Raw genomic sequence first — 14,367 nt, 5'->3', positions numbered from 1 at the left:
CCTCAGCTCCTCGCCCTCTCCCCTTCCCCCGGGATCAGGCGCTAATGAGGACCTGGACCCCCACGTCTTTCTTGAGTCTCTGGCCAGGTCCCCTCTGAACCTCAGTGTACTCCTCTGTAAAATGGGGATGAAAATAGTGACTACATCCTACGTGTGTGTGTGTGTGTGTGTGTGTGTGTGCGCGCGCGCGTGTGTATATTTGCCAGGATTTGAGACCCCGGGTGGAATCCTCGCAAGCAAACTAGTAGGCGAACTAGCACCGGGCTGCCGCCGCTGCGGGTTCCCAGGGACAGGCCTTGGGGCATGGGGGAGGTGCTGGTGAAAAGCACCTGGTCCCAGCAGGCGGCCGAACCCGGCGGTCAGCGGCTGCAGGGATTTGCATTGTAAATCTAAAGGTTGAGACTCCCTGGGTCCAAGCTGATTCTTACCCGCTCAGCACAGGGGGCTGGAGGGGCCCTTAGGAGGGGCTCTGGCCCAGCTTATAGGCGGCAGGGATGGCTTCTTGGAGGAGGGGGCGGCTTGAGCTTTGAGGTTTTAGCTAGGTGAGGAAGAGTGGGGAGAAGGAAGCAGCCGGTGCCAAGACGCCGGAATCAAGAGAGAGTCCGGTGCATTAGGCCAGGCTTCTCAACCTCCTCACTAGTGACATTTTGGGCTGGAGAGTTATTTGTGCTGGAGCCTGCTCTGTGCACTGTGGGATGTTGACCTGCATCCCTGGCCTCCACCCTTAGATGCCAGAGGCACCCCTCCCTCCCCCAGTGGTTGACAACTGAAAATGTCTCCCGACAATGCCAGGTGTCCTGGGTAGGGGGTGGGGGACGGGGGCGGGGGTCAGGGGGCGGAGGGCAATTGCATTAGGATAAATGATTCTAAATTTGTTTTCCAATTGTGCACCCCATCAGTAAAAATGTTGAAGCTTCACCCCCAGCTGGATATTTACTTACAAATAATATACAAGTACAGTTACGCCAATAAATTCTGTAGATTATTTTATAATACTATGTTTATTACATAAAGATATTCTTTAGCAAACAAATATGAGATTAAAAATAGCTACTCTGTCCTAGCCGGTTTGGCTCAGCGGATAGGATAGAGTGTCAGCCTGCAGACTGAAGGGTCCCGGGTTCAATTCCGGTCAAGGGCATATGCCCGGGTTTTGGGCTCCATCCCTGGTGTGGGGTGTGCAGGAGGCAGTCAACAATTCTCATCATTGATGTTTCTCTCTCTTCCTCTGTGAAATCAATAAAAACATATTTTTAAAAATAGCTACGCTAACGTTTTCTGCTTGATCCCCAAAGCTTTGTGGCTGTGGAGACTATTAGTGATTGTAAACAGTTCAGGATTCTGTGTGGCTGATGGTGGAATTTTAAGGCAGGGATGGGGGCCTGTAGGTTGTACAGAGGACCTGGGATTTTTAACCAGAGGGAAGTGGGGAGACATGCAGGGGCTTTCTTATTATTGTTGCCAATTGCTACTTAACCAATGGAGGGGGAGGTCACAGCTAGTTAGGGTGGACACCCACTGGGCAGGAAACAGGTGGGAGACTGATCTAACTATGACAAGAATCAGGAATGTTAGATTCTCATAATAATGGCCACCACATGGAGTGCTTACTCTGTGCCAGGCACTGTTTCAGGTACTGTGGACAGAGCATGGGACAAAAGAAAGAGCTGGCCTTCTAGCGAGGTAGACAGACGTAGGGAGATGGAGAAAGGGGGTCAGGGAAGGTGGTGGGAAGTACTATCTGAGGGAAGACCTGAAGGAGGTGTGTGTGGGTGGGAGTTCCAGACAGAGCCAATAGTAAGTGCAAAGGCCCTGGGGCAGAAGCATGGGGCTATTGTTAGCGGTTGTAGTCGTAGTCGTTGTCTACTCTACTGCTGCCTAACGAATCTCCCCAAGCGTTATTTCATAGTTTTCGTGGGTTAAGAATCCAGGAGCATCTTTCCCAAGCTTTTCTGGCTCAGGGTCTCTCTCAGGGTTGCAATCAAGGTGTCGGTGGGGGCTGCAGTCATCTGAAGGGCTGGGGTCAGTCATCTGAAGGATCTGCTCCCTAGATGGCTCATCACATGGTTGGCAGGTGAATGCTGATTGTTGGTGGAATGCCTTAATTTCTCCCTTCTGGAGGTGTTTGGGGATACACCCATTTTGGCAGTGGGCCTCCCCAGAGCAAGCGATCCAAGAGAAGGAAAACCAGGTGAAAGTTGTATCTTTTTAAATTTTCTTTTCTTTTCTTTCTTAAAATAATATTTTTTATTGATTTCAGAGAGAAAGGGAGAGGGAGAGAGAGAAACATCAATGATGAGAGAGAATCATTGATTGGCTGTCCCTTGCACACCCCCTACTGGGGATGGAGCCCACCACCATGTACCCTTGACTGGAATCGAACCCTGGACCCTTCAGACTGCAGGCTGGCACTTTAGCCACTGAGCAAACCGGCTAGGGCAAAAGTAGTGTCTTTTTATGACCTAGCCTGGGAAGTTACATGGTTTCACCTCTGAACTCTAAAATTGAGTCACTAGATCCAGCCTATGCCCTCTCTCTCCTCCCACCCTCCCCTCTCCTGCTGGAGCACTCAGTGATTGCATCAGAAAACAAGGCCGGTAAGGGAGCAGCCCATACCCAGGCACAGACTTGGGGGAGGAGCCAGGGAGCTGATCTGGAAGGACAAACAGAATAGCATTGTAATAAACACGAAATCAAACATTCCCAGCGATCACATGGGGGCGCTGCCTACCCACCAATAATTCTGTTTGAGATTTGGGGCCATCTTGGCCTGGCCAGATGTGGCTTGTTTGTGCAGTGGTGTGAGCATTTTGACATTTTATCCTTTGTCTTTATAAAAAGGTGTGGAAAGGGAGGAAATGGATAGGCTGATAACAGTGATAAGAAGTGTCGCCTCTGACACTTTAGTATAATTGAGTCACAGATGCAGCTTATTTGATTCATGCATTCATTAATTTTTTTTTGTTTTAAAATATATTTTTATTGATTTCAGAGAGGAAGGGAGAGGGAGAGAGAGCTAGAAACATCAATAATGAGAGAGAAGCATTGATTGGCTGCCTCCTGCATGCCTCCTCCTGGGGATCAAGCCCACAACCTGGGCACATGCCCTTAACCGGAATCAAACCCGGGACCCTTCAGTCTGCAGGCCGATTTTCTATCCACTGAGCCAAACCAGCTAGGGCTACTCATTAATTTGACAGAATGTATCAAGTGCTTCTGACGGGGAGGGCTTGGTGCTGGGCACCATTTCTGCCCTTCCAGAGTCATGGTCTTAATGGGAAAGAGAAACATAAAGCAGATAATATTGCAAGCAGTTATTTAATCATATTTATGGTATATTCCCCCCTTCCCAAATGGAGAGATCCACGAGAAAGGATAACACATGGGAACCTGACCTGAGGAGGGTGGTCAGGGAGGGCTTCATTGGGGAGGTGCTTCTTGATTTGAATCCTAGAACTTTCTGAAACACTGTGCCAAGTGTTTTAAACTATGTACCTCCTCTGATCCTCATAGTAACACTATGAAGCTGGTCATCCTATAAAATAAAAGCCTAATATGCTAAGTGTCCCACCATTCATTGGACCATTCAACCAGTTGCTATGATGTGCACTGACCACCAGGGGGCAGACACTCCAACTGGTAGGTTAGCTTGCTGCTGGGGTCTGGCCGATCAGGACTGGGTGAGATGGACTGGACACGCCCTGGAGCCCTCCATGGTCCCTCCCTGGCCCCAATTGTGCACAGGTGGGGTCCCTCGGCCTGGCCTGCACCCTCTCACAATACAGGACCCCTCGGGGGATGTCAGAGAGCTGGTTTCAGCCCAATCCCCGCAGGCCAGGCTGAGGGACCCCACCGGGCCTCTAGTATTATTACAAATGGAAAAACAGTGGGGTTTTTTCCCCCTTCTAATTGCAATAATCTGCTCAAGGGGTGAATAGGAGTTACCTAAGCGAAGGCGTTCATGGCAGAGGGAGCAGCATGTGCAAAGGTCCGGAGGTGGGAAGGGATTTGGTTCATTGCAGGAAGCTAAAGGTCAGTGTGATTAAGGAGAAAGGAGAAGGGGGGGAGGTAAAGTTTGTGCCAACAGCAGCAAATCTTGACCCGAAAGCAACTCTTCAGCTGAACCCTTAGAGGCCTAAGCTGGTGACCATTTGTTTAATTATGGAGGAAGTGGACACAACTGGAGCATGTGTGTGCTATTTGCAATCTCGTCAGTCTCCCCCTCAGTTTGACCAAATGAAGACCTTGGGAACGGCCAGAAATGGGGGTGTGGGAAATGGAAAAGCTCCAAAGTGTTGGAGGGGGTGTCCCTTGGCAGAACCTTTTTTAAAAATAATTTTTATTTCTTGAAGTATTACAAAGAGTATTACATATGTCTCCTCCCCCCCCCTTGAGATTCCCCTGGCCACCCCTACCCCCTAGTGTCTTGTGTCCATTGGTTATTCTTATATGCATGCATACAAGTCCTTCGGTTCATCTCTTAACGCCCTCCCCCCCCAAACCCTCCCCAGGCTTCCCGCTGTAGTTTGACAGTCTGTTCAATGCTGCTCTGCCTCTGTATCTACGCCTGTTCATCAGTCTATACTGGTCCCCATTATCTGTCCCAACCTCACTGGAGCCGTCCCAACCTCACCGGGGCCGTTTCGTCCTCACCAGGGCTGTCTTGACCTCACGGGGGCCGTCCCGACTGCACTGGGGCCATCCCTACCTCGCCAGGGCTATCCCTACCTCACTGGGGCCATTTCAACATCTACAGGTAATTTGATATAATTCTACCAAAATAGCAACTCTCTTCAACTAAACATTTATTTAGTACCTAACTTTAAGTCAAGTACTAAAATATAAAAATACATTCCATGCCTAACAATTCAATTAAAAATTTAAAAAACAGAAACAATGATACAATTTATATAATCTTAACTGTCTTCTGCTCCTTCCTATAATCCCCCCCTGAGGATACCCATTTTTTAATCTCTATGACCTTTCTCTTCTCCCACTCTGTGGATCACCTCTGCCAAGTGTCGTTAATGACTTTCTAATTCTTGTTATAAGCTTCATTGTATAATGCAAAGGGTCCAGATGTAATAGTTGTCCATTGGTTCTAAGGTAACTCCTTATACCTTTTAATATAAATAGTTCATGATCATAGAATATTGGAATAAAGCTAGGTGGAGCTTAGCTGGAGTTAAATAATCCAGTTTAATATCCCGACCTCACCGGGCCCGTCCCAACCTCCCCGGGCCCGTCTCAACCTCCCCGGGGCCATTCCGACTTCACCGGGGCCGTTTCGGCCTCACCGGGGCCGTCCCAGCCTCACCAGGGTCGTCCCAGCCTCACCGGGGCGTTTCAACCTCACCAGGGCTGTCCCAAACTCACGGGGGCCATCTTGACCTTTCCAGGGGCATCCCGACCTCATCGGGGCCGTCCTGGCCTCACTTGGGCCATTTCAACCTAACTGGGGCCGTTTCAACCTCACGGGGGCCGTCCCGGCCTCACTGGAGCCGTCTCGACCTCACGGACCTCACCGGGGCCATTCCAGCCCCGGATGCTTGGCAGAACCTTTGGCGAGGCAACTTGGAGAAACCTATGAAGGCATTGCACATGTGGAACCAACCCTTTCTTCCACTTTCTGTATTCCGATGCTTTGACAGCTGGGGCCTTGCCAACCTTGGGGGCACTATCCCTTCCTGGGCACCATAAACCACCTGTGGGCATTTCTGCATGTGGGTCTCCACACCACCTGTCCTTTCCACATTGCATAGTTCTCTAACAATTGAGTTATTTTCAGCAACAAACTTCCATCACTTTGGTAATTAGAACCAAAATATGCACAGTATGGTAAATCCAATTATCATTATTATTATTTTAATCCAATTATTTTTAAACAACATGTATGAAACCCTGGAAATAGAACTTTTTTTGTTATTGTTTTTTGTGTTTTTAAAATATAACTTTTAAATTTTATTTTAGAGAGAAGAAGTGGGAGAGAGATTGAGAGAGAGAGACATCCATATGAGGGAAAAACATCGATTGGTTGCCTCCACATGGGCCCTGATCAGGGATCCAACCTGAAACCTGGCTATGTTCCCTGATTGAGAGTTGAATCCGCCACCTTGTGGTGTACAAGATGACGATCCAAACGAGCCACACTGGCCGGAGCATGGAAATGTATCGTTGACAATGACACTTAACTGGTAGGAAGTAATCTGGGATTTCATAATGTGCGTAGTACTCAGTAAATAGAATGCCCTTTACAGCACAGGGATCTGTTGTTCGAGTTTTGCGAAACCGGATTCCAACACATTTCCAGGAATGCATTATGTGCACAAGTTGGGTAACTCGTCTGGGGCTCTGCTCAGATGGATTCGGTGAGTGGAGAAGTCACAGCAGCAAAAACCCCGCGTGTATCCAGGGTTCGCTGGGTGCCAGGCTGACTGGGGTGTCCTCTGGGCTTGAGCCTAACAAGCCATCTTTCTCAGGTGCCACTGTCCCTTTTACGGACGAGGAGCCTGAGTTTCAGAGCGATGAAGCAGTCCGTGCAGGGCACCAGCTCAGAAGTGGCGTGGCCCCCTGGCTGCAATGCCCCTTCAAGCTGAACCTGAAGATGAGAAATATGGAGGTCAAGGGTGCACTTGGAACCAGGCAGCTGAGGTTGGGTCCATGGCGGCTCTCTGAGCAGGTGCCTGACCCTTCCGGGCCTCAGTGTTGCCGTCTGAGATGGGAATAGAGTTGCTGTGAGGGTGCCGGGAGCTGGTATGGATAAACCCTGTGGGCCTGTGCTGCCCGACAGGGGCGCCATTGGCATCTGGGCCCTTGAATGTGGCAGGTCTTAATCCAGATGTGCTGCTAGTGTCAAATACACACTGGATTTAGGAGACGTCAAACAACCCATCAGGGACCTGTGCTTGCTTCTTGTTGTTGTTAATCCTCACCTGAGGATGTTTCCCATTGCTTTTCAGAGAGAGTGGAAGGGAAGGAGGTGTGGGGGGAGAGAGAGAGAGAGAGAGAGACTGATGTAAGAGAGACACATCGACTGGTTGCCTCCTGCATGCACCCTGACCTGCAATACAGGTACGTGCCCTTGACTGGGAATCGAACCCATGATGCTGGTGAATGAGCTAATGCTCTAACCACTGAGCACACCAGCCAGGGCCCACAGCTAAACTTTGATCCTGTATTCCAGAGAGCTCGCGGAAAGGTGCTGGGAAGGCGAATGAGGTGCCCACACCAACCCCTTAGCTCTGAGGGCTGGGATAGCCAGGTCATTTTCATCTCTTCATATATATATATATATATTTAATATATTTTATTGAGTTTTTACAGAGAGGGAGGGAGAGAGATAGTTAGAAACATCGATGAGAGAGAAACATCGATCAGCTGCCTCCTGCACACTCCCCACTGGGGAAGTGCCCGCAACCCAGGTACATGCTCTTGACCGGAATCGAACCCAGGACCTTTCAGTCCGCAGGCCGACACTCTATCCACTGAGCCAAACCAGTTTTGGCTCATCTCTTTATATTTTAATTTTGCAATTTCAAATTCATGGATAGCTCCCTCCCCATAAAACAAAACAACAGGATCCTTTGCCTTTTCCTCCCTGAGTGCAAAAGTTAAACATTACGAAATGTCTGGTTTAGAAAGGGGAACTGTGTATACACAGGAAAAGAAAGCATTAAGTTATGGTTTTGCCTGTGACCATGGGGCCCAGGGGACACAGGATGTGGGAGAAAATAGTGGACAGCTCTGGTTCCTGAGGAAGAGAAAGGTGGGGCACATTCTCTTTCCTATATGTCTCCCTTTGGGGGAATTCTTTTGCTAGAATTTCTTCATGTATTCTTAAATAATAATGATAATAAATTAATAATAATAATAATAATAGAAGAGGGTATCTCATTGACCTTGCCCCTGGGGTAACACCTATTAATTTTTTGTTGTTGTTGTTAATCCTCACCTGAAGATATTTTTCCATTGATTTTTAGAGAGAGTGGAAGGGAGGGGGGAAGACAGAGAGAGAGAAACATTGATGTGAGAGAGACACATCCACTAGTTGCCTCCCACATGTGCCCCGACCAGGGCCAGGGATTGAGCCTGCAACCGAAGTAGGTGCCCTTCACCGGAATCCAACCTGGGACCCTTCAGTCTGTAGGCCGATGCTCTATCCACTGAGCCAAACTGGCCAGGGCTAATCCCCATTAAATTTAATTTATACTCATCCCGATTTTTCTTTAAACTACTTATTTTTCTATCTGATTTCATGATAATGCTGTTCAAAGAACAGCAATAGCTTTAAAATATGTCTAGGTGTCTGAGCAGGCAGGTTTGGGATCAGAAGAGGATCCTTGTTGCTGGGCGCTCCATTTCAGGGCCTCTGCCTTGTCATTTACAAAATGGGAGGAACAGCAGCCCCCACCTCACGGAGTTGCTGGGAGAAGAAAAGACGTTAGTGTGTGTGAAGTGCTTAGACCAGAGCCTGCACTTATGTACTCAATACATGTTTGTGTTGACCCCTTGGCTGGTTTGGCTCAGTGGATGGAGCATTGGCCTGTGGACTGAAGGGTCGCAGGTTCAATTCCGGTCAAGGGCACATACCTCAGTTTTGGCCCCCAGCCCCTGTCTGGTGTGTGCAGGAGGCAAACAATTGATGTGTCTCTTTCGCATCAATGTTTCTCTCTCTACTTTTGATGCCACTGCTTAAAATGTATTTTCCGTATGAATCTGCACGGTGACAGCTGAAGTGTGAGGAGCTTTGTGTGGAAGGTGACGGCGACAATTTACTCATCTCAAGATGAAGAGTATCTCCATGGCAATGGAAAACGCATAATGCTTCAAGGATGAAATCAATAAAAATATATATATTTTAAAAAAGTTTGTGTTGAGTTTTGTTTTAAGGCATGGGGGAGGGGGATTCAGATCGAGTTCAACATGCCTCTCTGCCACTTATGACCCCGAGTCCACAGATGGGTTTTGTTTGCTCATCCGTAAAATGGGATCATAGCACTTGTGCCTACTGTAGGGCTGGAGGAGAGAACGAGACACACAGGAGATACCCACTCTGCCTTCAAGTTCCCAGGAGCATCAACAAAGAGATCACAGTGCCCCCTGGGACGTCCTGGTGGGGTGGAGGGCCGCCTGGGCAGCATGCAGAGGAGGTGGTGTGTGAGTGCGAGAACCTCCGGGCCTGGCCTTGGGGTGGGAGAAGGAGGAAAAGCAGGACTTTCCACTTCTCCCTCCGCGGGATGCAGGTCTTCTGTATTCAGTAAATGCTGAGTGCCAGACATTCCTGTGACATAAAATGTCCCAGAGCTGAGAGGCCAGAGAAAGAGGCCACCAACTCCATCTTCACATCGAGAGTGTATCACCATGTGGGGCTCCCTGGGGGGCGGCAACGTGACATGGAGCGCCTCCGTGCCATGTGGCGGGTCCTAGAGGGCTATTAGGACAGGGCAGGGTGGATGTGGGCCTGGGGCGTGAGCTGCCCCAGAAAAGGGGAAAACATACGGAGAAAATGCCTTACATACTTGGCCGGGGCAGGGCCAGGGCCTGTTCCTGGGACCAGCATGTCTGGGGCAGAGGGGAGGGGTCAGACACGATCTCTAAGGGATTTATGGGGAACAGTCTCTGTGCTGGACCTGGCCTGAGGGTTGGCAGTGGCCACGTCATGGGACAGTCTTCCTCCACAATTACTCTGGTGGAGCGGGAAACAGACCAGGAGCTGCCATTCCAATGGAGGAGAGAGTAGTGGTGAGACGTACTGAGCGGCGGTGGGGCAATGCAGTCAGTGTGGGAACGTGGACAGCAGACAGGGAAACTGTGGTTCGCATTCTTTTTCTTCCTTTTTTTTTTTTTTGTTAATCTTCACCTGAATATATATTTTTTTATTGATTTTTAGAAAGTGTGGAAAGGAGGGAAGGAGGGAGGGAGAGAGAGAAACATCGATGTGAGAGAGATGCATGGATTGGTTGTCTCCTGAAGGTGCCCTGATCAGGGCTGGGAATCCAACCTGCAACCCAGGTACATGCCCTTGACCAGGGTTTGGCTCAGTGGATAGAGCATTGGCCTGTGGACTGAAGTGTCCCGGGTTCGATTCCGGTCAAGGGCATGTACCTTGGTTGAGGGCTCCATCCCCAGTAGGGGGCGTGCAGGAGGCAGCTGATCCATGTTTCTCTCTCATCGACGTTTCTGTCTATCCCTCTCCCTTCTTCTCTGTAAAAAATCAATAAAAATATATTAAAAACAAAAACTGTGTAAACAAACAAACCGGAAACACCGTCCCAGGCTGGTTATCATTCTTAAGACATCTCCTTTTGGAGAAGGAAAGTGCATGCCAACGTGACCAGACCCTGGAGACCTGGGGTAAAACCGTCTGGGAGTAAATCCTCCCTCTTTACCTAGTCACCATGGGCCGGCCACTGGGTGATGGTGCGGCTTCGCCAAGCTTGAGCGGGGCAGAGAGACCAGGCCTGCGACGAGAGCGAAGACTGATGCAGGCTCATTGAGAGATCTCAACCTCACAGGAATGCTGGCCGGGACCAGGTGGCGGCGGCTGTGTTTCCCAGAGATGGCCACTGTGTTCATCATCCACTGCTGCGTCACAACTTATCTCCAAAGGCGGCAGCTGAAAACAACAAACCGTCATTTCCTCGTGGTTCCCGTGGGCCAGGAATCTGGGCACAGCTTACTTAGCAAAGTGCCTCAGCGTTAAGGTTTCTCACCGGTGGCAGCCGTGGTGGCAGCTAGGACTGCTGTCATCTCAAGGTTCGAGGGATATGGTTGAATGTAGGTCCACCATTTTATTATTTATTTTCTGCGTATCTCCTTTGCGTTCTTCTTCTCTCTCTTTTTTTTTTCTTGCATGCTTTTGGATTATTTGAATATTTTTAGAATGAATTTAGCTATTGAGTTTTTATTATCTTTAATGGTAGCTCTAGTGACCACAATATACATACTGTAGTTTGCATGGTCTACTTAGAATTAATATTTTTACCACTTCAAGTGGAATGTAGAACCACTATTTAGTTCCCTCCCTCCTGTGTGTGTGTGTTATATTTTCATTGATTTCAGAGAGGAAAGGAGAGGGTGAGATAGAAACATCAATGATGGGATTCATTGATCGACTGCCTCTTGCACACCCCCTACTGGGGATCGTGTCTGAAACCCAAGCATGTGCCCTGACTGGGAATCGAACTGTGATCTCCTGCTTTATAGGTTGACATGAAGTATGGTAGCAATCATCTCAGGTAGAAACTATAGTTTAACTTTAACTCTGCTATTTGGTTTCTGTACTTATTTGCTTGCTAAAATAATAGAAAAGTTATTTTGATTTTCTGAATTATATAAATTATCCCATTCGATTGATAACCTTTGATTGTAATGTGAATATCCCATTGGTTGTGGTCATACTGGTTATCAAAGCACATTCTTCTGTACCTGGGAAGGACAGCACAATTATCCCGAGGTCAGAGGGCTCCAGATAACGTATCTCTGTTGACTCAGTGGTCCCAAGGCCCGAGGGCTCTAGATAATGTGTTTCTGTCAACTCAGTGATCCCGGGACCCAAAACTATAATTTAGATAACATGCTTAAGTCTGTAAACTGCTTTTTGCAAACCAGGCTCCTCATTCCAAACCCTGGGATGTAATCAATACCTTTGTGATCTTTGCCTATGTAAGTCTGGAGTTGGGGCTGGGGAGGGCACTATGCGATCAGGTGCAGGGTGAGGACCAAATTCATTCATAGTCCCGGATTTGCGATAAATGTGACTCTTTAATTCGATTTCTTGAGGCGCCCTTGTGTGATTCGCGGGGTACATTATAACGGTTGCTTAACCACCGAGCCATGCCGGCAGGTGTAAATGTTTATTGAACACTCACAACAACTCTCCAGCCGTCCCCTCAGGTCTTGTGCCATCAACTCCATTTCCACCCATCAACCAGCTGGGCCTTCTACCTCAGGCCTGGAAAGTTCCTCTGCTGCTTCAAAAGCCTTCAGTGGCACCCACTGCCCTTGGTAATGACCAAGCCCTATAGCCTGGCATTCAAAGTCCTTTAGGAAGTCAGCCTCCTCAGTCCCATCTTTCTCTTCCTCCCTCTCACCTTCAGCCCCTCCTCATACACCAAGTTCAAGCCATTCTGGAAGTCTCGCAGTCCCTCCAGCATTCCTGGGGTGTCCCTGGGCCAGATGGGCTGCTGCCTTGGCTTGGCAGGTTCCCCACTCCCACCCAAGTCCACAAGATGAAACTCATTCATCCTCCTTTGCCCCTTGTCTTGGCTCCCCAGTTGCTGGGGTTACCCATCAAGCTTCCCTCAGGATCAGGTGCAGGGTGAGGACCAAATTCATTCATTCATTCATTCATTCATTCACAACAATTTCTTGAGCACCTAGTGTATACCAGCCCCTGATGTAGGAACAGAATACCGCAGGGAGCAAGACAGATACATCCCTGGTCTTAAGGAGCGGACCTTGTTGGGCAGGGGTAACACTCCTTTAATAAGCAAACCAATGGATATCATATACAATATATTTATAAGTGTTATTGAGGGAATAGAGCAGAGTAAGGGAAGAGAGTGTGATGAGAGGGGGTCTGTTTTAGATATGTTATTGAAGCAAGTAGCTTTGAGGAGGTGACATTTAAATACCTCCTCCGAATAAGGGAAGGGTGCAGGTCACGCAGCTATCTGGAGAAAGGGTGTACCCGTAGAGGGGACAGCAAGTGCAAAGGTCCTGAGGTGGGAGTCAACTTGGGTGTTGAAAAGACACAAGGGAGGCCAGTGTGATTGGGATGGAGTAGGAGAGAGGAGGAGGCAGGTGCAAGCAATGCCAGGGCGGGCTCTGCAGGGCTCTCGCTGAACGTTGAAACAGGAGCAGTTGTCTGGAGCTTGAGTATGATGTTCCATGCTCGTTATCCGGGGTTAAGCCCAATGGCCTGGGCCTGCCTGGAGACAACCCGACAGCAGCGGACGCCCCAGGGTCTCAGGACTTGCAGCCATGGGTGCTCATGTACTCTGAAAATCCCTCCAGTTGGCCCAGCAATTCCTTCTTTTTCACATCCCCATCCGCTGGCCAATGCATGAGGAATGTCTCCTTGCCCAGGACATAGTTGTAACTGTGGGTAAGGGAGAGCAAAGAAGGTGAGGAGAGCCGGGTACCCCCAGAGGCATGGACACTTCCCTTCCTTGTCCCTCTGCCCTGCTTGGCAGCCCCCCAGAGCCTCGGCCTATAGTGTCCACGCCACAGGGCCATCTGGGGATGGAAAAAGGCTCCCCTTCCTCTGACTCTTTACCACCCCCCGTTGGGAAACCGATCTACATCTCCTTCTACAACGTCTGTGTGAGTGGTGTTCCCTGCACCTCCATTCGGTGTGGCTCTCAAACCCAAGACTCTACTGACAAATGCAACAGAGATTTTGACACCAGGGACTGGGCTGCAGTAGGGGAGGGGGCCCGGGCTGAGTCCCCAGGGCACAGGAGGCCCCCACGTACTCAGATTTGACTCTCCACAGGTCTGACGTCCGGCCCATGATGAGGTATGACTCTTGTTCCTGCAGCTCCAGCGAGTCATGGCAGGAGGCATGGGTGACGAATTTCTTCATGTCCAGGGGCATGGCAGCAGCGTCCGTGCCTGGAGGAGAGGAAACCCAGTGTATGCCCAATGAGCACGCACAGGCCTGGCCCTCCCCCCGCGCAGGGACCCACCCATGGCTTCTGCCACCTGGGACGTACCACTCTTGATGATGGCTTGGAGCTGCATGTTGTAGTAGATGTAGGGGTTGGAGGCAGAGGCCTCCACAGCCTCCAGCCTGGCCTTGAACACTGGGGAAGGCGGGACAGGAGGGCTTGGGTTGGTGTCCGGCCTGCAGGTGGGCCTCCTGCCTCCTGCCATTCCCACAACTCACCAAAGTCCATGCCTGCCTCACAGGCCGCCAGCTGGAGCTCCTCCTGCCTCATCCAGCTGCTGTCCTTCTTCTGGGACGGGCACAGTTCTGGAGGGGGAGGGGCAGCTGCTCTGGCGCGCTGGGGGAGGGGCTTCCTTCCACCAGACCCCCATCAGGCCCCAGGTCCCTGCGCCTGGCCTTCCTCCAACCTCGGTGGGACTTTGTGTGCCAATCTGCCTCTGGGTCTCCTTTTCTCTCTCCGTGTCTCTGTCTTCCTATCGTGCCTACACTCATCAGCCGGGCGGCACTCAGGAGGTGACCAAGGGCTTCTGGACCCCCAGCCTGGCAGCCTTGGCCCTCCGTCCCCATGACCTCACCCTCAGCACAGCGGCAGACATCTTTGTAGCAGATCTTCCGCAGGTCAGATCGCTCCGTGGGCAGGTTGTAGAAGGAGCTGCACCTCCGGGCTGCGAGACCGGCGCGTGCCCGTTTGGCTT

General features: G+C 50.0%; 2 protein-coding genes across 2 annotated transcripts in view; both read right to left on the bottom strand.

Moving 5' to 3' along the window:
* Positions 1-12,245, bottom strand: part of LOC102766444 (chromosome unknown open reading frame, human C19orf66) — a 16,666-nt gene extending 4,421 nt beyond the window's left edge. Inside the window, exon 1 of the mRNA XM_015565354.1 lies at positions 12,093-12,245. Coding sequence (XP_015420840.1) covers positions 12,093-12,245 — 153 coding nt within the window. The remainder of the gene's footprint in view (positions 1-12,092) is intronic.
* A 223-nt stretch (positions 12,246-12,468) lies between these two features.
* LOC102766172 (complement C3) overlaps positions 12,469-14,367 on the bottom strand; it is a 34,750-nt gene continuing 32,851 nt past the window's right edge. The window contains exons 36-40 of the mRNA XM_006765815.1: positions 14,248-14,337; positions 13,892-13,978; positions 13,719-13,808; positions 13,479-13,617; positions 12,469-13,102 (exon numbers count right to left, since the gene is read on the bottom strand). Coding sequence (XP_006765878.1) covers positions 12,970-13,102; positions 13,479-13,617; positions 13,719-13,808; positions 13,892-13,978; positions 14,248-14,337 — 539 coding nt within the window. The 3' untranslated portion in view covers positions 12,469-12,969. The remainder of the gene's footprint in view (positions 13,103-13,478; positions 13,618-13,718; positions 13,809-13,891; positions 13,979-14,247; positions 14,338-14,367) is intronic.

This window comes from Myotis davidii, unplaced genomic scaffold (genome assembly GCF_000327345.1).
Source record: "Myotis davidii unplaced genomic scaffold, ASM32734v1 scaffold1439, whole genome shotgun sequence".
Taxonomy (NCBI): domain Eukaryota; kingdom Metazoa; phylum Chordata; class Mammalia; order Chiroptera; family Vespertilionidae; genus Myotis; species Myotis davidii.
Note: the sequence above shows the minus strand (reverse complement) of the source record. Positions and strands in the feature narration are given on the sequence as shown.